This window comes from Cucurbita pepo, chromosome LG07, assembly GCF_002806865.2.
Source record: "Cucurbita pepo subsp. pepo cultivar mu-cu-16 chromosome LG07, ASM280686v2, whole genome shotgun sequence".
NCBI classification, from domain to species: domain Eukaryota; kingdom Viridiplantae; phylum Streptophyta; class Magnoliopsida; order Cucurbitales; family Cucurbitaceae; genus Cucurbita; species Cucurbita pepo.
In genome coordinates, this window is record NC_036644.1 from 8,765,082 (window position 1) to 8,788,535 (window position 23,454).

Here is a 23,454-nt window from a genome sequence, read left to right on the forward strand (position 1 = left end):
TAAAAAGTTTCAAAAAATATTAAATATTTTTTTACTACTAATTATTTATCTTTTATATATATATATATATTGTAACAACACAGACCCACAGATATGGTCTTTTTTGGGCTTTCCCTTTCAGGCTTCCCCTCAAGGCTTTAAAACGCATCTGCCAGAGAAAGTTTCCACACCCTTATAAATAGTGGTTTGTTCTCCTCCCAACCAATGTAGGACATCACAATTGAGGAAGGAAAAAGTGCAAGCGAGAACGCTGGGCCCGAAGGGGGTGGATTGTGATGTCCCACATTAGTTGGGGGAGGAGAACAAACCACCATTTATAAGGGTGTGGAAACCTTCGGCTAGCAGACGCGTTTTAAAGCCGGGAATGTTGAAGGGACACTAGTAGATACATTTCTAAAGATAGAAAAAGTAGTGATTTATTACTACGGAGGAGGTGAAAGCAATTTCATCACAGAAATCCCAACCAACTCCGGGAAGCAATGAAATCCCGTCCTATAAAATGACCTCCCTTTCCAATCATTCAAATCACTCCTCCTCTCAATTTCAGTTCAATTTTTGTTGTCACCAACAACTGGTGTCAGAGCAATCTTGCAGCAACAAGAATGACAGCAGAAAAACAAGTTGAGAGCTACGTTCAGCCCGCCATCCCGAGGTTCGATGGTTACTATGATCATTGGGCGATGTTGATGGAAAATTTTCTCAGATCAAAGGAGTTTTTTGATATGGTGGAGATGGGTTATGAAGAGCCAAATGAAGGCGAGGTACTCTCAGCTGGTCTACAGCAACTGTTGGCAGCATCGAAGTTGAAGGACCTGAAAGTCAAAAACTATTTATTTTCAGTCCATTGATAGGACTATCTTGGAAACAATGCTTCAGAAGAAGACATCCAAGAAAATTTGGGATTCTATGAGGAGGAAGTATCAAGGCTCAACGAGAGTAAAGTGTGCTCAACTTCAAGCAGTTAGAAGAGACTTTGAAATTCTCCCAATGCAAAAGGGAGAAACGGTGAATGATTATATTGGCAAGGTTAAGTCTTGCAAGTAAAATGAGGATGCATGGTGATTCAATCACGAATGTTGCGGTCATAGAAAAGATTTTGCGATCACTAACTCCAAAGTTCGATTACATTGTATGTTCTATCGAAGAAGCAAACAATGTCGAAGAGATGCAAATAGATGAACTCCAAAGCTCACTGTTAGTACATGAACAGAGACTCAATCGTACAAGTGCAATAAAGGAGATGACAGCCTTAAAGATATCCACACCAGGTGAAACTTCAAGCCCTAGAGGTAGAGGGCAAAGAAGAGGCAGAGGTTGTGGGAGAGGCAGTCGAGAAAGAAGTGGAGATGTTGGCAGGTCAGCAGATCTAGTTAGAAACGATTATGACAACAAAAGCAAGAGACACTTTGACAAGTCTAAGGTGGAATGCTACAGATGTGGACGCCTTGGACATTACAAAAATGAATGCTATACCAGGCTCCAAAAGGAGAAAAGAGATCAATCCAATTTTGTGGAGAGAAGAGAAGAAGAAACATTATTAATGTCATTCCATGCTATGAAGGTTGCAGATCAAGGTGTATGGGTCGTAGACTCTGGATGCAGCAACCATATGACAGGTTGTAAGGAATTCTTCTCAACTCTGGATGAAAATTTTCATACTACGGTTTCTCTCGGCAACAATTCAACTCTCCAAGTGATGGGGAAAGGAACCGTAGATATCAAGACTAGAAATGGCTTTGTAGAGTCTATTTCTAATGTATTCTACATTCCTGATCTGAAGGCCAACTTACTTAGTATCGGTCAGTTACAAGAAAAGGGGTATGTGATCACATTCCAAAATGATGAATGTGAGATTTATGACTCCAAAAGAGGATCGATTGCTAAGATGAAGATGACCACCAACCGTCTATATCCGTTGACGTTAAATATCGTTGCCAAAAGTTTGATGGTGAAGAAAGAAGATACCACCTGGCTTTGGCATTTTAGGTATGGTCATCTACACTTCAAAGGATTAAAGACGTTGTCTTCAAAGAAGATGGTAACTGGGTTGCCAGATATTTCTCCACCAACGGAAATTTGCGAGAGCTGTGTAGTAGCAAAACATGAAAGAAACTCTTTTCCATCCGGAAAATCAAGAAGAGCTCAAGCAATTTTGGAGTTGATTCATTCAGACATATGTGGTCCCATCTCTCCAGCATCAAATGGTAACAAGAAATATTTCATGACCCTCATCGATGATTTTAGTCGAAAAACATGGACTTATTTCTTGCACGCCAAATCAGAAGCCTTTGATTGCTTCAAAAAAAAATTGTGCTACTATGAAGACGGAAACTGGAAGAAGAGTCAATGCTTTAAGAACTGACAGAGGTGGAGAGTTCTGCTCGAACGAGTTTATTAAATTTTGTGAAGAGAAGGGAATAAGGAGGCAGTTAACAACAGCATATACACCACAACAAAATGGTGTGACCGAAAGGAAAAACAGGACTATTATCAACATGGTTTGAAGTTTACTAAATAAAGGAGAAGTCCCGAAGGAATTCTGGCCAGAAGTTATCGTGTGGTCCGTTCACATTCTCAACCGGAGCCCTACTTTTTCTGTTAGAGATATGACTTCACAAGAAGCATGGAGCGGAAGAAAACCTGCAGTAGACCACTTTAGAATCTTTGGGTGCATAGCATATGCACACATTCCTGATGAGAAAAGGAAGAAACTTGAGGACAAGAGTTTGAAGTGTGTGTTCCTTGGAGTAAGCGAGACTTCTAAGGCGTACAAGCTCTATGATCCTTTGACAAAGAAGGTGGTGGTAAGTCATGATGTAATCTTTGACGAAAAGAAGACTTGGACATGGGAAGAAAAGATCACTGTGAATCAGCAGATTCCTATAGATCTTGAAGAAGAACAAACTGAAGCCCCTATTCAGCCTCACTATGAGCATAGAGAGAGCTCATCAGAAGCTCAACAAGAAGAACCAGTAGAAGAAGATCATGATTATAATCAAAGAAATCCAAGAACAAGAAAGAGAGCAAATTGGATGGTTGATTATGAGATGGACTATGAATCAAGTGATAGTACTTATTTTGCATTCTTTATGGATAGTGATCCAATTGTCTATGAAGAAGCGGTAAAGGAGAAGAAATGGAAGGAAGCTATGGACAGTGAAATCAAATCCATAGAGAAGAACAAGACTTGGGAGCTCACTAATCTTCCTAGAGGGCAGAAAACAATCGGAGTAAAATGGGTTTTCAAAACCAAGTTGAATGAAAATGGTGAGGTGGATAAGTACAAGGCGCAACTCGTTGCAAAAGGATACAAGCAGAAGTATGGAGTTGATGGCACGTCAAGATACTATCAGGCTTATTATTTTTGTTGCAGCATAGAAATCTTGACCTATTTATCAACTTGATGTGAAATCGGCCTTTCTACATGGAGAGCTTCAAGAAAAGGTTTATGTGGAGCAACCAGAAAATTTTGTTCAAAAAGGTAAAGAGGAAAAAGTATACAAATTGAAGAAAGCTTTGTACGGTTTGAAGCAAGCTCCGAGGGCATGGTACAGTCGCATTGATTCTCATTTTGAAAAGATGGGATTCACTAAATGCCCGTATGAACATACGTTGTATGTGAAAACTGAAAAGGGAGGTAACATTCTCATTATTTGCTTATATATTGATGATTTAATATTTACTGGCAATAATGAAGAAATGTTTGAATTTTTTTAAGAAGAGCATGATGAAGAAATTTGAAATGACAGATCTTGGTTTAATGAGATATTTTCTTGGAGTAGAAGTTACTCAAACTCCCGCAGGTAACTTTATCTGTCAGAAGAAATATGCTCAAGAATTACTTGAAAGATTTAAATTGGATGAGTGCACATTTAGAACTCTGATTTAAATTGGATGAGTGCACATTTGGAACTCCATGAGAATTGGGTTTGAAGTTGCACAAGGATATTGAAGGTTGAGGGGTTGATAATAGGTACTTCAAACAAATTGTGGGAAGTTTGATGTACTTAACTTCAACAAGACCAGACATCATGTATGCGGTTAGTATGATAAGTCGTTACATGGAGCATCCAACGGAAAAACATCTCAATGCAGCAAGAAGGATACTTCGTTATGTGAGAGGAACCTTTGATTTGGGGGTATTCTACAAGAAAGGAGATGATCCGAAGATGGTTGGCTATACAGATAGCGACTATGCAGGTGATATAGATGATCGTAAAAGTACTTCAGGAAGTATTTTCATGATGAGTTCAGGAGCTATTTGCTGGTCTTCAAAGAAGCAACCTATTGTAACACTCTCAACTACAGAAGCAGAATTTGTGGCAGCAGCAGCATGCTCGTGCCAAGCAATTTGGTTAAGAAAAATGCTTGAAATTCTTAATTAGAAGCAACCAGGTACGACGGTTATATATTGTGATAATATGTCAACTATTAAGTTGTCTAAAAATCCTGTGTTGCATGGAAGGAGTAAGCATATCGATATTCGATTTCATTTCTTGCGTGATTTGTGTAAAAAATGCATTATTGAACTCAACTTTTGCCGAAGTGATGAACAAATCACAGATCTATTCACAAAGCCCTTGAAACAACCATTGTTCGAGAAGCTTAGAAGAAAGATGAGGATGTGCAGAATTCAAGATGTATATCAAGAAGATAAAGTGAAGTCCTGATTTATGCAGAATTCAGTTTAAGGGAGAGCNTGAGGATGTGCAGAATTCAAGATGTATATCAAGAAGATAAAGTGAAGTCCTGATTTATGCAGAATTCAGTTTAAGGGAGAGCGTTGAAGGGACACTAGTAGATACATTTCTAAAGATAGAAAAAGTAGTAATTTGTTTAACAAATTTAGTTACTACGGATACAGAGAAGGAGGAGGTGAAAGCAATTTCATCCACAGAAATCCCAACCAACTCGGGGAGCAATGAAATCCCGTCCTATAAAATGACCTCCCTTTCCAATCATTCAAATCACTCATCCTCTCAATTTCACTTCAATTTTTGTTGTCACCAACAGGGAAGCTCGAAAGGGAAAGTCCAAAAAGAACAATATCTGCTAGCCGTAGATTTTGGGCCGTTACATATATATAACAAAGGGTGGTGACCTAAAGATAAAATCCGTGCGAAACTTCGAGGCTAAACTCTCTTAATCGTATTAGGTGGGATAATCACAAGAAAGCTTGGACTCAAATATTTAAGGACGATAATAAATTGTTGGCTACAAAAGAAAATGTAAATTAAACTTGTGAGATCTCACATCAATGGAAGAGGGAAACAAAACATTCCTTATTAGGGCGTGGAAACCTTTATGAAACCTCTGTGAGACTAACTGTGATACGTAACGGGCTAAAGTGGACAATATGTGCTAGCGGTGGACTTGAAAGGTTACAAATGATATAAGAGCCAGTCACCGGGTGGTGTGTCAACGAGGACGTTGGACACCCAATGAGGTAAATTGAGATCCCACATCGGGTTAGAGAGGGAAACGAAACATTTCTTATAAGAGTGTGGAAACCTCTCCCTAAAAGATATTTTAAAACTGTGAGACTAATAACAATCCGTAACGAGTTAAAACGAACAATATCTGCTAGCGGTGGACTTTAAAAATCTAATATAGTCAAAAGCTATTAAGAACATAAATTGACGTAACAAATGGTATTCTATAATAAGCTCAAAATTGAAGGGTGAAAAATAAAAAAATTTAAAAGTAGAGGGGCATAATTGAAATTTAAATAATAAAAAAAGTATTTTTGTATAATTCTAATAAATAAATAAAATCTCATATTACGTAAAGTTAATTATTGTGGTCAACTCATTATGGCCGCCCGGAGCTGGGCGGCGATAACTTCAAAATTCTTAACTTACCCGCTTTTCATTTTACTAAAATCACCGACGTTCTCATTGGACGGTGACGCTAAAGTCTTTTATTATTTAAAGTTATATTTTGTATTTTTTTCTTTATTATTATTATTATTATTATTTATTTATTTATTTATTTATTAGATAGCACGATTATCTAACGTCGTGTTCACGTGCCCCATTTATCCATTTATTTTTAGGAATGAAGTGAAGATTACCCACGAGAAATTTGTGGGGATCGAGTTCCCATAAATAATTTTTTAAAAATATAGACTTATTTTAAAATTTTCATTTATCAATATAATATTTATTAAGAGGGACACCACAGCCCCACACTCCCCCTATTCTTCATCTAAACGGGGAATCTCCTCCCAGTTTAGTACACGTCTATCATTGTTGAACTAAGCTCACTTTCACTTTCAATAATTTTATAATTTCTAATTTACGAGAAAAATATGTGTTTATTCTTAGTTTTATGCTGGTCGAGAAATTTAATTTTTTTTTTTTTGTATTTTTGTTGAAAATACACCATTCATGTCAGGTAAACTATGCTCGTGTTGTTTTAAGTTATTAATTCTATTACATTATCGTACAAATGCTTGTAACATTAAAGCCCGAAAGAAAAAGCCTAAAGAAGACAACCCTTTATAAGGGTATGCGTTTTAAAGCTGGGGAGCCCAGGAGGGAAAACCGAGAAAGGACAATATCTCCTAGCTTTGAAAAAGTAGGAACATGACAATATCTACGGTGGATTTGGGCCGTTATATATATATATATAACTAACAGAAAACCGAAAAATAGAAAAGCGTAAAATAAAGACGTGTAAATTTGGGCTGAATCTCCGTGGTGTTGTTGGGAGAGGCCGAAAACGAAGAAATTAATTTTGGTTTTCGATTTCATTTCCAGGAGGGAATAAGGTTCGGTCAATTTTTCCCCCTTTAATCTGCAGCCGACCTTTTTTCCTGGTCGGCGTGCACGTCCATTTCCAACCTCTTTCCCTTCCTTCTCTTCCATTTTCTTTAATACCCTAAAACACAATGTGAATTTTTGAGTCCCCAATTGGTTGGATTGTTCAACCTTTTTGGTGGGCCTTTTCTTTGATCATTCTACATTTAATCTCTTTCTGGGTTTTTGTTCTCACTTTGCATCTCTTTTTCCTTCGATTCATTGCTGGCTTCTTTTGCGATCAACGGGATTTCCTGCCCACGGGTACTTTTCCTTCTCTCAATCTCATTTTTGTTTTGTTTTGTTCCTGTTCTTGGTTTGGAATTTGGGTTCTGATCGTTGTGCTTTTTGTTCTGTTCTTGTGTTGTTCTTTGTTGGGTTTGTGCTATGCTTGTCTTTTTCATGATTTTTCCCGTCTTTTCTCTCTTGATCTGCTGGGTTTTCCTTTGATCATTTGTTTTATGATGCTCTGGATGCGTTATGATCTGTAACGAGACTTTAGAAGAGCTTGGATTTCTGTATTTGTAGCTATTGATTAATGTTCGACAATAGATTTCATGCTTTTATGATACCTTGATCGTGAGATCCCACGTTGGTTGGAGAGAGTAATGAAGTATTCCTTATAAAAGTGTGAAAACCTCTCCCTGGTACACACACACGTTCGTTTTAAGACCTTGAGCACGTGAGGGAAAACCCAAATAGGACAATATCTGTTAGCGATGGGCTTGGGTTGTTACAATTGGTATTAGAGCTAGAAACTAAACGGTGTGCTAGCGAGGACGTTGGGCTCCCAAGGGAGGTGGATTGTGAGATCTCACGTTGGTTAGAGAGAAGAACAAAGCATTCCTTATAAAGGTGTAGAAACATCTCCCTGATACACGCGTTCGTTTTAAAATCTTGGGGGAAGCTCGAAAGGGAAAGTACAAAGAGGACAATATCTGTTAGGGGTGGACATGGGTTGTTACAAATGGTATTAGAGCCAGACACCGAACAGTGTGCCAGCGATGACGCTGGGCTCCCAAGGGGGGTGGGTTGTGAGATCCCACGTTGGTTGGAGAGAGGAACAAAGCATTCTTTATAAAGGTGTGAAAACCTCTCCCTAGTATACGAGTTCGTTTTAAAACATTGAGGGAAATCTCGAAAGGAAAAGCCTAAAGAGGACAATATGTGTTAGTGGTGGGTCTGGTTGTTACAAATGGTATCAGAGCCAGACACTGAACGGTGTGCCAGCGATGACGTTGGGTTCCCAGGGGGGTGGGTTGTGAGATCCCATGTTAGTTGGAGAGAGGAACAAAGCATTTCTTACAAAGGTGTGGAAACCGAGTAGACGCTTTTTAAAACCTTGAACGGAAATCTGGAAGAAAAAGTCAAAAGAGGACAATATCTGCTAGCGGTGGGCTTAAGTTATTATATTCATTGTGTAGGCTTTTGAATTTATGGATTGGGTTGACTCCATTGATAGATCTCTTCCTGATTACATATTTAGTGTTCTTCAATTCTTTTGTTCAAGAATTCTGTTCTATCATCAAAGTCAACCTGTTTGTGTTTGAATCTTTTTGATCTTCCTAAGCCTGGTTGTTGTTTGGGCGGTCTGAATCCGAGGAGACGGGTCGTTTTCTTCATAAACGTGCTGTTTCTTTTTCTACACTTTGTATTAATAAGTGTTGTAACTTCTGTCTCTCCACAGTTGATGATTTGTTGAGTTAACTTTTCGACTGCTTTGGAGGGGTGAAGTTTATGCACACGAGACGGTTAATTCATCCCGTGAACTTAGTTTTGTTGGGACGTTGGCTGTATAATGGGAACGTCATCTCCTAAAGCGTGTGCTCGAAAAAGTCCTGTTACTTCTTTGTTGTATGCTGTTTCTGAATGGCTACTGATATTTATGCTGTTTGTGGATTCTATATTCTCGTTCTTCATCACAAAATTTGCTCGCCTTTGGAAATTGTGCACCCCGTGCCTGCTATGTTCGAGACTCGATCATGTTTTTGGCTCGGAGAAGAAGGGGTACCTTTGGAAATTGATTTGTGGCAAACATAAGCTGGAGATTTCATCTTTGGTACTTTGTCATGCTCACAACAAACTTGTTAATGTTCATGAAATGTGTAATAGCTGCCTCTGTTCATTTGCAACAATCCATAAGTCAAATTCTGAGACTTATAGATTATTGGTTGGTAAACTGAGGGAGGATCCTCATCCTGCCAGCCAAAGACTTTGTTCGTGTTGTAAGGTGCCGTATGTTCCAAGAGGGTTCGTTCAAACGTTAATTCAGACCAGATCGAGCGGATTGGAGACGGAGGATCTCAATGTTCTCTTGTCGAGTTCTGTTTCTCAAAATCCATTACCTCATGTTCAATGCAGAGAGTTAAAGATCACTTCAGACACAGTATCTGATGGAAATGGATGCACTTCTAAGGACGATATCGGTGTTCGTATGGAGGCTAACTTCATTTCGGTGGCCAGTGATTTAACCACGACAAAGCTAGTCGAGCCAGCTTTGACGCCTGAACCATTGGTCTTGTTAACCGATACACCACCTCCTGTAGAATGCGATGTCTTGATCGGGCATGGTTTGGATGAATTGACTCCAAAGCACGTCGAAAATAATGCGGTTTTCTCTTCATCAACTGATCTCCTTGCCCTTGATAACGTGGTTCCTTCTTCAAACACAATAGCAACCTCTGTTAAAGCTTTAGAAGAAAGCTGTGAGTTATTTTCTCCACTCATTTCTAGTTCTAGGACACCACACAAAATGATAAGAAAAAAACTCGAGCTTTGTTGTTGTTGTTGTCGTCGTCGTCTTCCGTTTCCTAAGGGTAAATGCTATACAACGTATATTATGCAGTAGGAATACGAGAATAGGCTGCGACCTCTCGGTCTTGTCAATGCAACCAGATGAAACTCTTTGTGATTATCACTGATGTATGTTCTTATAAACATTGTAGATGTTACTAGAGGCGAATACGAGACGAAATGCAAGGAAATCGAGAAGACAGGTATTTTGGCGACAAAAGTGACATCTGAAGCACCTTCAGAAGCGCAATCCGTTTCGAGTGAGGCTGTTCAGATGGCACCAAATGTATTGGAGCTCGGTGATGCTTATAAGCTAGCTTTAGGCGCTCGAGGATTAAGACAAATGTCGGGCAGGCTTTCGCAACAATGGATCGGGAAGGAATCTTCAAAAGAGACTGAAGATCTGAAGCTTCTCTTGACACAACTCTCGTTTAACCGAATGAATGACCAATCACGGGATATGAGTCCGAGGATGTCTGTATATGGTGATGAGCCGAGGAGCTCAGATGTCTCGTGCGCCGCTGGGATTCAGATACTACAGAGAAGGTTTTCGCTTGAAAGAAACGAGTTCAGTTTAGAATCTCTAGATGCATTCAATGTCAGTGAGATCAGTGAAATCGAAGGCGAAAACATGGTCGAACAGTTGAAACGAAAGATCGAGTACGATAAGAAGCTTATGAATTCGTTATACAAGGAATTGGAGGAAGAAAGAAGTGCATCTGCTATTGCTGCAAATCAAGCAATGGCCATGATTACAAGGCTGCAAGAGGAGAAGGCAAGTCTTCACATGGAAGCATTGCAGTGTATAAGGATGATGGAAGAACAAAGTGAATATGATGATGATGCGCTGCAGAAAGCAAATGATCTCATTACAGAGAAGGACAAAAAGATGCAAGATTTCGAAGCCGAACTCGAGTTTTATCGGATGAATTTCCCGAACGCATATACAATAGATAATCTAGTGGAGACGTCTGATGTGAAGGAAAGAGATATCGGGGTCGTTCATTTAGAGTCGAACCAGATCGGAACAACCGGTTACGACAATTCCGTTGCAGGTAAACCCGATATCCACGAGAAAGTTGGAAACGAAGGCAGCACGTACAACAAGTTTTTGTTGGAGTTCGAGGACGAAAAGCTTGGCATCATGCAATGTCTTGAGAAGCTGGAGAACATGCTTCATTTGTTTTCAAACAATGGGGTCAAGATAGATCTTTTCAGCAATGAGCCAAAACATGTGGACGATCATCTTCCCTCGCTTGCTCGTCCTACGTTCGATAAAGAAAGCGGTGAACTTGATTGTGTCGATAGGAACTCCGTGTTGGCCACGGGAATGACGGATTTCACCTCTCTAAGAAGTGAGATGGCTAATCTTAACAAAAGAATGGAAATGCTTGAAGCTGACAAGAATTTCCTTGAGCATACAATCAATTCACTCCGAAAAGGAGAAGACGGGCTTCGGTTTGTTCAAGAGATCGCTTCCCATTTACGAGAACTACGAAAAGTCGGGATAAGAAGTTGAAAGGACGTCCTGGTGATAGATACGCTTCAAAGAAACCATTCAAAACTGTGAGTTTTTTTACTCGAAATCTGCTTACAAAGCTCGTTCTTTGTTTCTGCTATACCATTTTTGTATTCACGAACTCGGTTTTCTACCAGTTATGTACAGGGGAGAAAGGCGACATGAACCGATCAAGATTTCGGGCAACTGTACAGTAGCTTGGAGCTTGGAGCTTGTTTTCTCCGAAGGTATGAAGAATTTACAAAGGATTTTTAACTCTTTTGGTGTAGAAACTGTCACTTTTAGGACATTTGAACTCTTACCTCCCTACTAATAATTTGAATCAAGACTTATTTATTATTAGTTTGTTCTTCCATTTATGGAGTGGATTGAGTGAATTTAATGTAAAAAAGGAGATGGTCTTGTGTGAATATTGTAACAATTATTTTCATCATTGTATTGGATGATGATCTATATATATCATTAATGAAAAGCGGTTTTGGCTGCAATCTCGGGATTGTTCTTACGAACCATTAGATATAGATTCGAAAAGACTTTTCATTTCTCTTTGTTCGTGGTTTTGGTTGCAATGTCGGGGTTGTCTTTATTAACCATTAGATATAGTGTAACAGTCTAAACTCACTGCTAGCAGATAGTATTCTCTTTGGGTTTTTTCTTTCGGGTCTCTCCTTAAGGTTTTTAAAACGCGTCTGCTAGGGAGAGGTTTCCAAACTCTTATAAGGAAAGCTTCGTTCTCCTCTCCAAGTGATGTGAGATTTCATAATCCGCCCCCCTTAGGGGCCCAACATCCTCGCTACACACCCCCTCGTGACCACCCCCTTTAGGACTCAGCTTCCTTGTTGACAAATCATCTGTTCTCTGATACCATTTGTAATGGCCCAAGCCCACTCTTGAGCTTTCCCTTTCGGGCTTCCCATCAATGTTTCTAAAACGTTTTTGCTAGGGAGAGGTTTCCACACTTGTAAAGAATGCTTCGTTCTCCTCCGAACCGATGTTAGATCTCACAATCCGCCCCCTTAAGGGGCCCAGTGTCTTCGCTGGCTCACCCCCTCGGGGCTCAGCCTCCTTGATGGCACATCACCTGGTGTCTGACTCTGATACCATTTGTAACAGCTCAAGCCCACAGCTAGTAGATATTGTCATCTTTCCTTTCAGACTTTCTCTCAAGGTTTTTAAAACGTGTTTGCTAGGGAGAGGTTTTCACACCCTTATAAAGAATATTTCATTCTCTTCTCCGACTAATGTGGGATCTCACGTATAGATTCAAAAAAGCTTTCGTTTCTCTCTATTCATGGTTTTGGCTACAGTATTGGGATCGTCCCTAATAACCATTAGATGATTTGAATAATTTTAAGATCGAAAACTTGTAATAAAACCAACTAATGGTATTGAGATCCATTTACAAATTACGTTTGAGATAATTCCTTATTTCATGCTAACTGTATTCATTGGTGGGAATCAAACAAACCGTTATCGTTTCAGTATATTATTACACATGAACTATGAACTACTCGTTACAGACATCTAAATGAAGAAATACATAATTAATCGTGTTTAACTTAGAACAATTCTACTTTATAAATGAGTATGAATTTACTCGAAAGAACCACGTTCAAAGGGAATCTCGTATTTTCACTTTAAAGTTGCTTTGATTTTGATATACATAGTTGTTGAATATGTTGTATTATTTAGACGAAGAAGCTAGGCGGTTCAAAAAGGTACAATAAAAAGTTGCTAATCAAACCTAACAACCCACACTAGCTTTTCAACCTTTGATCATCACCCTTTTCATATCTATATTTTATTTATATATATGTTGTTCAACTTTAATGTGTATGTATATGTATATTTAATGTGTATGTATATGTATATACGTAGGTGTGCATATATATATATATATATCGCCAAATTAATATAAATATCCGTATATTTACGATTAGTTTTAGATAGAAAATGTTAGTATTTTATTTCAAAAATACTCTTGAACTTTTTATTCAATCAATTTTTGAATATCTCGTTAATTGTTGCGTTCACATTGGTAAATTTTTTATTTGATGAATCAGTTTCAATGGGTCGTTATTAACTAACCGTTTAATTATGCTTCACATATGTTCGTGGGGGAAGAACAAACTTATTATCGAAAAATTTGAAAAAAAAAAAAAGTATAATAGGTTGATTGCAATGCTTATCATAGTACATGTAGTTGATTGCAACATAAACTATCTAATATAAATCGTAAAAATTTATAGTTTGGATAGTGTTGAATTTTTAGAATATTAAAAAAATTCAGTTTGGCTCACGAGTTAAAACTTTCTTGGTCGGACCTGACCAACCCAATCCTATTTTTAAAATCTGTACGAAGGTTAAGAATATTTGACGTTTCTAACAAATATTAGTAATGTATTATCTTATAAATGTTCAATATTAAACTTTATGAGATTTTAGTTAATAATGTGTCACGTATTGTAACTCAATAATTAGAAAATGAATAACTCGAAAATCCAATCCAACCCAATCCGAAAATAAAGAGTTGAGTTGAGTTGTGAACCCTGTTCGGGTAATTCGAGTCAAAGTAGATTGTTTTGCAATAATTAAAAGATGAATAACTCGACAATCCAATCCAACCCATCTCGAAAAAAGAGGGTTGAGTTGAGTTGTGAACCCTGTGTTAGGATCGCTCAACAACGCACATACTCGATCAAGATGAACACAAAGAACATGAGAGGAAAATTCAAGGAGGAATATTAGCAAAAGGTTTTATTGATGACTTCATGTGTGTACAACGATAGAGAATACAAAGAATGAAGAAAATACGTGTACTAGATCTTTACTGTAAATAGGTATCAGGCTCCATCCCAACAATCTCCCGAGACTGATCCAATCAACCAAGAATTTCATTCTCGATTTGTACCATACCATTTGAGGCTCTGTACAATCTCAATGTTCCAACATCAACACAACATGTTGCTGGATTCTTTGCACCCTCTCTCTCCTCCAAACACACCACCATCTTCCACTAACCTCCAAGTGAAATGATATCGCCTTCTGTGTTTTGTCTTTGAATGATAGATCGGGTTTCTCACCAATTGTATGACACTCTAACTATCTACCTTAAGAATCTTCTCGCACTGCTTCTTGCCTAATTCTTCTAGATAGTATGTCATCCATATCATCTTCTTTTCAGCTTCAGCTATTGCCACGTACTCAGCCTCAAGAAATGAAAGAGCAACGCATTTCTGAAGCCTAGACATCTCATCATCCACGGCTTGCTCCCACTTGGTTGTATCCTCCTACTTTAGGGTCTCATCAAGGGGCTCTCGTTTCCCTTCATCAGTCACCAACTGATAGTGTAAAGAAGGTACATACCTATCTGGTACTCTGATAGCTCTGGATGATATTTTCAACACCTGCTTAGGTGTCACTTGCTCCGCTTCTGGTTCCTCGACAACAGTGTCAGGAGTTTCTTGAGTATCCACTCCAACATCACTAGGTGAATCTTTCAGCAATTCAAACTCAACTCCCACTTGCTTCATTGTACCAAAACCNTCAACACCTGCTTAGGTGTCACTTGCTCCGCTTCTGGTTCCTCGACAACAGTGTCAGGAGTTTCTTGAGTATCCACTCCAACATCACTAGGTGAATCTTTCAGCAATTCAAACTCAACTCCCACTTGCTTCATTGTACCAAAACCTTTCTTCAATTCTCTAACAGTCTTTGTGAAGCTAACTCGTTTATGTTTGCTCATAACGCAGTTCTCACAAGGACTCATATCAATAGATTTCAGACCTTTCAAAACTTCTTCGCAACCAACATCTTCATTCCTTTAACGCTCATATGTCCAAGTCTATTGTGCTATAGACTTGAATTGGAAGCACTTTCAGCAACGACACCCATGTTCATACACCCTGCAGTAGTGTATAAGGTTCCAGATTTTGTGTCACGTGCTTCCACCATAGCACCCTTCACAATCTTCCACGAACTCTAAACTCTGTTGCATAACCTGTGCTATCCAACTGACCAATAGAGATCAAGTTCTTCTTGAGATCAGGAATGTATCTGACATCCTTTAATGTCTACTGATATTCTGCTGAAGTTTTTATGCATACGTCCCATTTTCCTTCAATCTCCAAATCTTTGTTGTCAGCAAAATACACATTCACAAAACTTCCAGACTTCAAATTTCGAAACAACTCGTTGTTTGGAGATGAATGAAAAGATGTATCTAAATCCAAAATCTAGGATTCAATCGGACTGTCCACACTGAGGATTAGAGCATCTCCAATGTCTTCTGCTGAATGTATAGAATCATCACTATCCTCTGATTTGTGATTTTGCTTCCTCTTTGTACAATTTGCCACCTTTTTCTCCACAACTCTAACACTTTACGTTTGATTTATTTGGAGATTTTCCTCGGTTCTTTGATTTTGATCGCCCATTGTTTGGGCCCTTTGATTTACTTCTTCCCCTTCGATCAACACTGAGAGCATTGTCTGATGAATCTCCGATTTCTCGTTTGCGAATACTTTCGCTGAGAACTACATCTCAAATTTCATCGAACTTTAGTTTATCAGATCCTCGTGAACTGCTGATTGCGGCAACAACAATATCCCACGATTTGGGTAAAGATGACATCAAAATCAATGTTTTAATTTCATCCTCAAAATTAATTTCTACCGAACTCAATTGACTTACAATCGTATTGAACAGATCCACCTTCAGACATTTGTGGATTGAACAACCTCCGCATCAAATACACTTTATTCATAGCCGACGGTTTTTCGTACATATTCGATAGCGCCTTCAACAAATCTGATGTTATCTTCTCCTTGATGATGTTAAATGCCACATTTTTGGACAACGCCAACAGGATCAACCCTAAGGCCTGACGATCCTTGAGCTTCCACTGCTCCATGGTCATAGTATCCGGCTTCACTCCCAACAGGGGTTCGTGAAGATCTCTCTAGTACAGACAATCTTCAATCAGCATCTTCCAGAAACTAAAATCGAATCCATCAAACTTTTCAATTCCAATCTTTGAAAAATTCATCTTCATAGATCGAGGTGAATCTCTTACCTCGCTCTAATACCAGTTGTTAGGATCGCTCAACAACGCACCGACTCTATCAAGATGAACACAAAAAACGATAGAGAAAATTCAATGAGGAATATTGGCTAGAGGTTTTATTGATGACTTCAAATATATATAATTTCAGTTTAGTATAACACATTTAACCTACTTTAGATATAATCTATCAGATCTTTACGAAATATCTACCAAACATATTTCTATCGGTTAATAAGCATCAAGCTTCATATCCCAACACCCTGTTCGGGTAATTCGAGTCACAAGCTCAACAACTCGATACTTTTCAACCGAACCCGTGCACACCAAGAAAGTTGACCCATTAAAACAATAATTTAATTGACTATGTATTATCTCATTAAAATTCACATATCATATTTTTTAGTGCCGTTGAATTTTTCATCGTTTTCGTTATTCAACTTTCAAACCCAACTACCCGCGGATTGTATCAGTCAACTCCGACCAAAACCCATTTCATTTTTAATTTCCTTTTTCCTTATAAATATTTTGTTCCTCTCACTCCAAATTCATTCCCTAAACCCATTTCAATTCTATGCCTTTTTCTGTTATGAAGACGCCGGCAGCGGCAGCGGCGGCGTTTGTTTTCATTCTTCTCTGTATTTTCCACGTATCGGCGGCCAGGGTCTTGACCGGAGAGCGGTGGCGACCAGTGTCCGACAGGATGCTACGAGGTCCGGTGCCTCCTTCCGGTAGGAATCCCTGTTCGTTTATTCCCGGGCTTGGCCGTGGACGCTGCACGTTGAGCGAGGTGGAAGACGAAGCCGGCGGCGGCGGCGGCGGTTCCTCCGCCTTTCCCGGCATGAACTTTGATGGGTTTGCGGCGGGTGCCATGGTTAACGGAACCCAGAAGCAAGATCCTTCATTGAGGCCTTGAATCTCATGGGGGAATGGAATTTGAAGCTTATGTATAGTTCTTCTTCATACAAAGTTCTTATTGTTCTTATTTTATTTTGTTAATTATTTGTTTTTTTGTTCCATAGCTTGAGGCTCATGATGTAATTGGATTAGCCAAATTTTGACCATTGTTTGTTCCTTGAATCCCAAGGAATTATCAAAAGAAAAAAAAATGAATTTTTTTTTTCGTGAATTTTTATCTTTCAAGAGGATTGTTGAACGAGTTTAATATACATAGTTTGTGTGACTTCAGTATTTCAATGCATCTCTTGCAACATGACCATTTACTTATTTATTGGTGGGCGTGCGGGGGGAGCGCGCACAGGAGGTGTGTGGTGGGCGTGCGAGGGCATGTGCGGGGATGAGCACACGCGGGAGTGTATAGGGGGCGCGGTCGAGGGTGTGTGTTTAACTATTTCATGTAAAATTATCTCCATATACAGGCAGTGAGTTATTTTTAGCATTGTCTCGCTTACATGTTTTTTAGAAAAATTTTCAAGTTATGGGACTAAATGATTAAGCTACTGAAGAAAAAGATTTTATTGACAGAGATAATAATTATCAATTCTTTCTTAGGTTCATCTTTGTAATATTCGAAAACTGAAAGCTTAAGAACTCAACTGTAAACATGAAAGCTTAAGAACTCAACAGGATCCCCTCGAATCAGAAGAAAAAAAATGGTAAGTTTCATTCGGCTCTTACTAATTAGAATTAGAATAATTTATGAGATCCCACATCGATTGGGGAGGAGAACGAACATTCCATTTAAGAGTGCGGAAATCTCTCATTAGCAGACATGTTTTAAAAACCTTGAGGGAAAGCCTAAAAGGAAAAGCCACGAGAGAACAATATCGGCTAGCGGTAGGATTAAGTTGTTACAAAATGTATCAAAGCGAGATACCATGCGATGTTCCAACGAGAAAGTTGAACCCCAAAGGGGGTGGACACGAGGCGGTGTGCCAACAAGGACACTGAGCTCCAAAGAGGGTAGATTGTGGAGGAGAAAGAGCATTCTTTATAAGGGTGTGAGAACCTCTCTAGCAGGCGCGTTTTAAAAACATTGAAGGAATACCCGACGAGATCATAATCACTCTCATTCGAATATGATATCAGTTCGTTCGTTCGTTCACTTCTCATAAGCACAAAAGAAAGAGAAGAAAATTTACATAATACACTACAAACAAATACCTTAACTTGGAAAAAGAACACCAAAGATCAAAGTTTTATGAGGTTTGAATCCTCACCCCATTGTTTACTCATAATTTCTATTGACTTTATTCTCATACTTTCAGTTCCCATCATCAGCTGATTTCAAGTAGAGCGTCTCACCTCCATCGCCGCCATGGCTCCCGGAGCTCCCTCCACGTCCCTCGCCCGACCCGCTTCCTCCCATATCTTGCTTGCTCCCACCAGCTAGGCTGCGGTGCAAGCTATCAGCTGCAGCATTGTGGCTGAAATCTGGGAATCCTCCTCCTCCTCCAAGGGCTCCTCCGTTGCCTCCGGCATTGGCGGCATCGTTTTGCAGCATGTTGAATCCTATGCCGCCTCCGGAGCTCATCCCGAGTTGGCTGTGTAAAGCTTGCTGCTGCAGGCTAGAAAATGGCTGTTGGGTGTACAACATGGAGGACCGAGCAGCCATCAGTGATTGTGGTGTCATTTGCTGAGCTTGTTGGTGTTGAATGTAATGTCCTCCTGGTTGGATTAGGCCACTAGAAGAGTACTGGAGAGAACATGGCAAAACCAAAACATATTGGATTCATTTCAATTCAATTTACTTTGACATGTTTGGATATACGTAACAACCGAAGCCCGCTTTGGCCCATTCCGTATTATCGCCAGCCTCACGGTTTTAAAATGCGTATGCTAGAGAGAGGTTTCCACACCCTTAGAAGGAATGTTTCGTTCCCCTCTCGAATCAATGTAGGATCTCGCAAATCCACCCTCCTTAGGGGCCCAACGTCCTCACTGACACACCACCCTGTGTCTGGCTCTAATACCATTTGGAACAGCTCAAACCCACCGCTTGCAGATATTGTCCTCTTTGGGCTTTTCTTTCTGAGGTTCCTTTCAAGGCTTTAAAACGCTTTTGCTAGGGAAAAATTCATTAAGAATGCTTCGTTTGTTTCTCTCTCCCACCGATGTGGGATCTCACAATCCACCCTCATTGGGGGCCCAACATCCTTATTGACACACCGCCTTGTGTCGGGCTCTAATACCATTTGGAACAGCTTAAACCCACAGCTAACAGATATTATCCTCTTTGGACTTTTCCTTTTGAGGTTCCCTTCAACGCTTTAAAACGCGTTTGCTAGGGAAAAATTCATAAAGAATGCTTCGTTTGTTCCCCTCAACCGATGTGGGATCTCACAATCCACCCTTATTGGGGGCCAACGTAATCACTGGCACATCGTCCGATGTCTAGCTCTGACACCATTTGGAACAGCCTAAGCCCACCATTAGCAGATATTGTCCATTTTGGCCCGTTACATATAGCCATCAGCCAGACACGTTCTAAAACAGTAAAGCTGACGGAGATACATAACGCGCGAAAGCGGATAATATCTACCAGTTGTGGGCATGGGCTATTACATATTACATTCTAAAGTCCAAGATTCAAGCCGCTAAATTTGTAACCGACTTAAAGTTAGACAAAACCTCCCCAAATGATCACCAGCCAAACAAAACACGGCTAACTATGTTCATACCTGGGCATGCATGGCAGAAGGTTGAGGTTGAGAATCAGCAATGGCAGCCAGGTACATGAGGTTCCTCTGTAGCCTTGCTTGATTCCTGCACAGGAAAAGATATCAGAATTACTTTTGTTCTTCAAAACCTTCGTTTTCAGCCTCAAAACTTTGTTTAAGCAATATTAGGGTTGGTTTTGACTCTCGATCGACCTTTCAATATATGACTGTCATATCCCATGTGTGAGATCCCACATCCGGGGAGAAGGGAACAAAACATTTCTTATAAGGGTGTGAAAACCTCTCCCTAGCAGACACACATTGAGGAGAAGCCCAGAAGGGAAAGCTCAACGAGGACAATATCAGCTAGCGGTGGGCTTGAGCTGTTACAAATGGTATCAGAACCAGACACTAGACGGCGTGCCATCAAGGATACTGGGCCCCCAAAGGGAGTGGATTGTGAGATGTCACATCGGTTGTAAAGGGAAACTAAGCATTTCTTATAAGCGTGTGGGAACCTCTCCCTAGCAAACGTGTTTTAAAATCTTGAGGGGAAGCACTAGAGGGAAAGTCCAAAGAGAACCATATCTACTAGCAGTGGATTTGGGCAACAAATGGTATCATAGCCAGTACTGAACGGCGTGCATAGCCAGTACTGAACGGCGTGCATAGCCAGACACTAGGTGGTGTGCAAGCGAGGCGCTAGCCTCCAAGGGGGTGGATTGTGAGATCTCACATCGGTTAGAGAGGGGAACGAAGCATTTCTTATAAGAGTGTGGAAACCTCTCCCTATAGACGCTCTTTAAAACATTGAGAGAACAATATCTGTTAGTTGTGGGCTTGAGTGGTTGCAAATATATCAAAGCCAGACACCGGGCGATATGTCAACGAGGACATTGGGCCCCTGGAGTGTGGATTATGAAATCCCACATCGAAACGAAGCATTCGAGGAAACCTCTTCCAAGCAGACGCGTTATAAAACCTTGAGGGGAAGCCCAGAAGGGAAAGCCCAGAAGGGAAAGGCCCATATACTTACTCTGTTTCTTCATCCTAGGAACCGAATGGATCAAACCGAAAAAGAAAATTCACATTTATCACAATGATTCAACCATATACTTACTCTGCACATTCATTCAATTTTCCCGAGTTTTGGCTCTCAACAATCTTCAATATCAGCGACTTGTTCTCATCCAGATACTGCAACATAGATGATCAAATAAGACATCATAAACCTTAAAAAACATGAGCTGAAACACAAACAGAACCAGACAGCAACTTATAATACTGTTTCATGGTTGACCAATCACTATTCAAGCTCTTCTGTCTTCCATTATAAACACTTTTTACTTCTCTACTGATGTAGACTGTTTTAACATTATCCTCATTATAGTTCATCACAAAACTGTTAAAAAATACCAAAAAATCACTTGAATCTTGGCCAATTCCAGTGAGATTATATGAACTCCGGCCAAAATTCATGAATAATTTTCTTAAGAAACCTCATCAAAGAAGTTCATAAACTAAAAGAATAATGTAACGGCCCAAGCCCACCGCTATCGGCAGTCCTTTTGACTTCCCTCAAGGATTTTAAAACGCGTCTACTAGGGAGAGGTTTCCGCACCTCCTCCTCCCAACCGATGTGGGATCTCACAATCCAGGACTTCCGTGTCTACTAGGGAGAGGTTTCCACACCCTTATAAAGGGTGTTTTGTTCTCCTCCCCAACCGATGTGGGATCTCACAATCCAACGTCCTCGCTAGAACTCGTTCCTTCATCCAATCGATTTGGGACCCTAATCCACCCCCATTTGGGGCCAGTGTTCTTACTGGCACACCGCCTCGTGTCTAACCCCTTTCGGGGAACAGCCTCCTCGTTGGCACGTCGCCCGGTGTCTAACTCTGATACCATTTGTAACGGCCCAAGCCCACGACTAGCAAGTATTATCCTCTTTGGGTTTTTCTTTTTGAACTTTACTACGTGTTTGCTTGGGAGAGGTTTTCATACCCTTATAAAGGGTGTTTGGTTCTCCTCCCCAACCGATGTGGGATCTCACGAAACAATTTGAATCAAGATTTCTAGTAATTAATGAAGCTGATATCACATTCATAGTCCAAAGAAAAGCTATTATTTTCTTTCTAAAGAAACCCTTTTACCAAAAACATAAATCTTAGTTAAGAACTTTTATATGGTACATTCATTTACAACAAGTTTAGACCAACATGAAAGAACATAAAATCCAAAACCTTAAATTAACCTTATAGTCCTCAAAAGCTCAAGCTCTCAACAGTTTCATGAGCCACTTTTTGCCCCACTTGATGAACAGAGAAAGAGAGAAGAAAAGGGAAAAAAAATGCACCATCCAACCAGTTCTGATTCCTTTTCCCATTAAGATTAAGGCCAAAAGGGTTCAGAAGTCAATCATGGAATTGAAAGATTAAAAGTAATTAAGCTTTGACCAATATGGAAACAAATACTTAATCAGGAAAAGAGATGGAAATAAACAAGAGAAAAGCCATTGATGGACTGGTCTCACCTTTTGGTATTAGATATTAAAATCAGTCAATAGAGACAAGAGCACGTGAAAAAGGCAACAATTAAACCCAATAGGATAAAGGAAGCAAGACATTCTTATGAATCATCTCTAACATGAAGAACAAGGAAAACCCATATGAAAGAGATTAAAAGAATGAATAAATAAGTTATGAATCATCTCTAACATGAAGAACAAGGAAAACCCAGATGAAAAAGATCAAAAAAAATGGAAGATGAAGATGAAGAAGAACATGTTATGAATCATTTCTAACATGAAAAACAAGGAAAACCCACATGAAAGAGATTAAAAGAATGAAAAACAAGTTACGAATCATATCTAACATGAAGAACAAGGAAAACCCACATGAAAGAGATCATAAAAAATGGAAGAAGATGAAGAACATATTATGAATCATCTCTAACATAAAAAACAAGGAAACCCCACATGAAAGAAATCAAAACATTGGAAGAAGAAGAAGAAGAACCTCTTACGAATCATCTCAAACATGAAAAACAAGGAAAACCCACATGAAAGAGAATAAAAATCATGAAGAACAAGGAAAACCCAGATGAAAAAAGTGAAAAAAAGGAAGAAAAAGAAGAAGAACCTGTTGAATATGATCAGTAGTGACGTTGTTGGGATAATAAGCTGCCATCATGGGCTGCATCTGCATCAGGTGCTGTTGCATTTGAGAGAAATGAATGATGGGTTTTCAAAGAAACAGCTGATTTTCTTCTCTTCTTCTTTGGGGTTTTGAAACAGAGAGGGAAGGGAGAGGGGGTTTGGACGGTGATAGTGACAGAGGAAGGTAGCAGAGCTTCTGCAAATTACACAAACAGAAAATGCATTATGAGAGAGGTAGCAGAGCAGAGAGAAAAGGAGCTTTGGGGCAGCCGTTTTGGCTTTGTTTGTGGCCAAAGATGCCACTTCTCTCCCTCACAGAGCAAGGGAAAGGTGTCACGTGAGCGATAATGAAAGAGAAAATCCAAAGTTTGTTTGAATGTGTATGCAAATTTTAACTTTATTGAGGCAACCAGATGGGCTAAGGGGTTGCTGCTGCTCCTAACAGAGAAGCTTCTTCTAAGATTTTCCCTCTATGATGTTTTTTCTTGCGCAGAGACCGACCG

General features: G+C 39.6%; 2 protein-coding genes across 2 annotated transcripts; one reads left to right on the forward strand and one right to left on the reverse strand.

Moving 5' to 3' along the window:
- The first annotated feature begins 6,677 nt into the window (after positions 1 to 6,677).
- Positions 6,678 to 11,600, forward strand: LOC111798670 (myosin-binding protein 1-like). Its single transcript, XM_023681962.1, has 4 exons — positions 6,678 to 7,064; positions 8,488 to 9,505; positions 9,746 to 11,159; positions 11,250 to 11,600. The coding sequence occupies exons 2-3, from the start codon at positions 8,599 to 8,601 to the stop codon at positions 11,110 to 11,112; spliced, it is 2,274 nt and encodes a 757-aa protein (XP_023537730.1). The 5' UTR covers positions 6,678 to 7,064; positions 8,488 to 8,598; the 3' UTR covers positions 11,113 to 11,159; positions 11,250 to 11,600.
- A 6,531-nt stretch (positions 11,601 to 18,131) lies between these two features.
- LOC111798938 (GRF1-interacting factor 1-like) lies at positions 18,132 to 23,239 on the reverse strand. The gene is made up of 4 exons (XM_023682293.1): positions 22,935 to 23,239; positions 20,915 to 20,991; positions 19,816 to 19,900; positions 18,132 to 18,830 (listed from the first exon to the last, which is right to left on the reverse strand). Exons 1-4 carry the CDS (start codon positions 23,013 to 23,015, stop codon positions 18,399 to 18,401), a joined length of 675 nt encoding a protein of 224 aa, XP_023538061.1. The 5' UTR covers positions 23,016 to 23,239; the 3' UTR covers positions 18,132 to 18,398.
- Between the last annotated feature and the right edge of the window lie 215 nt (positions 23,240 to 23,454).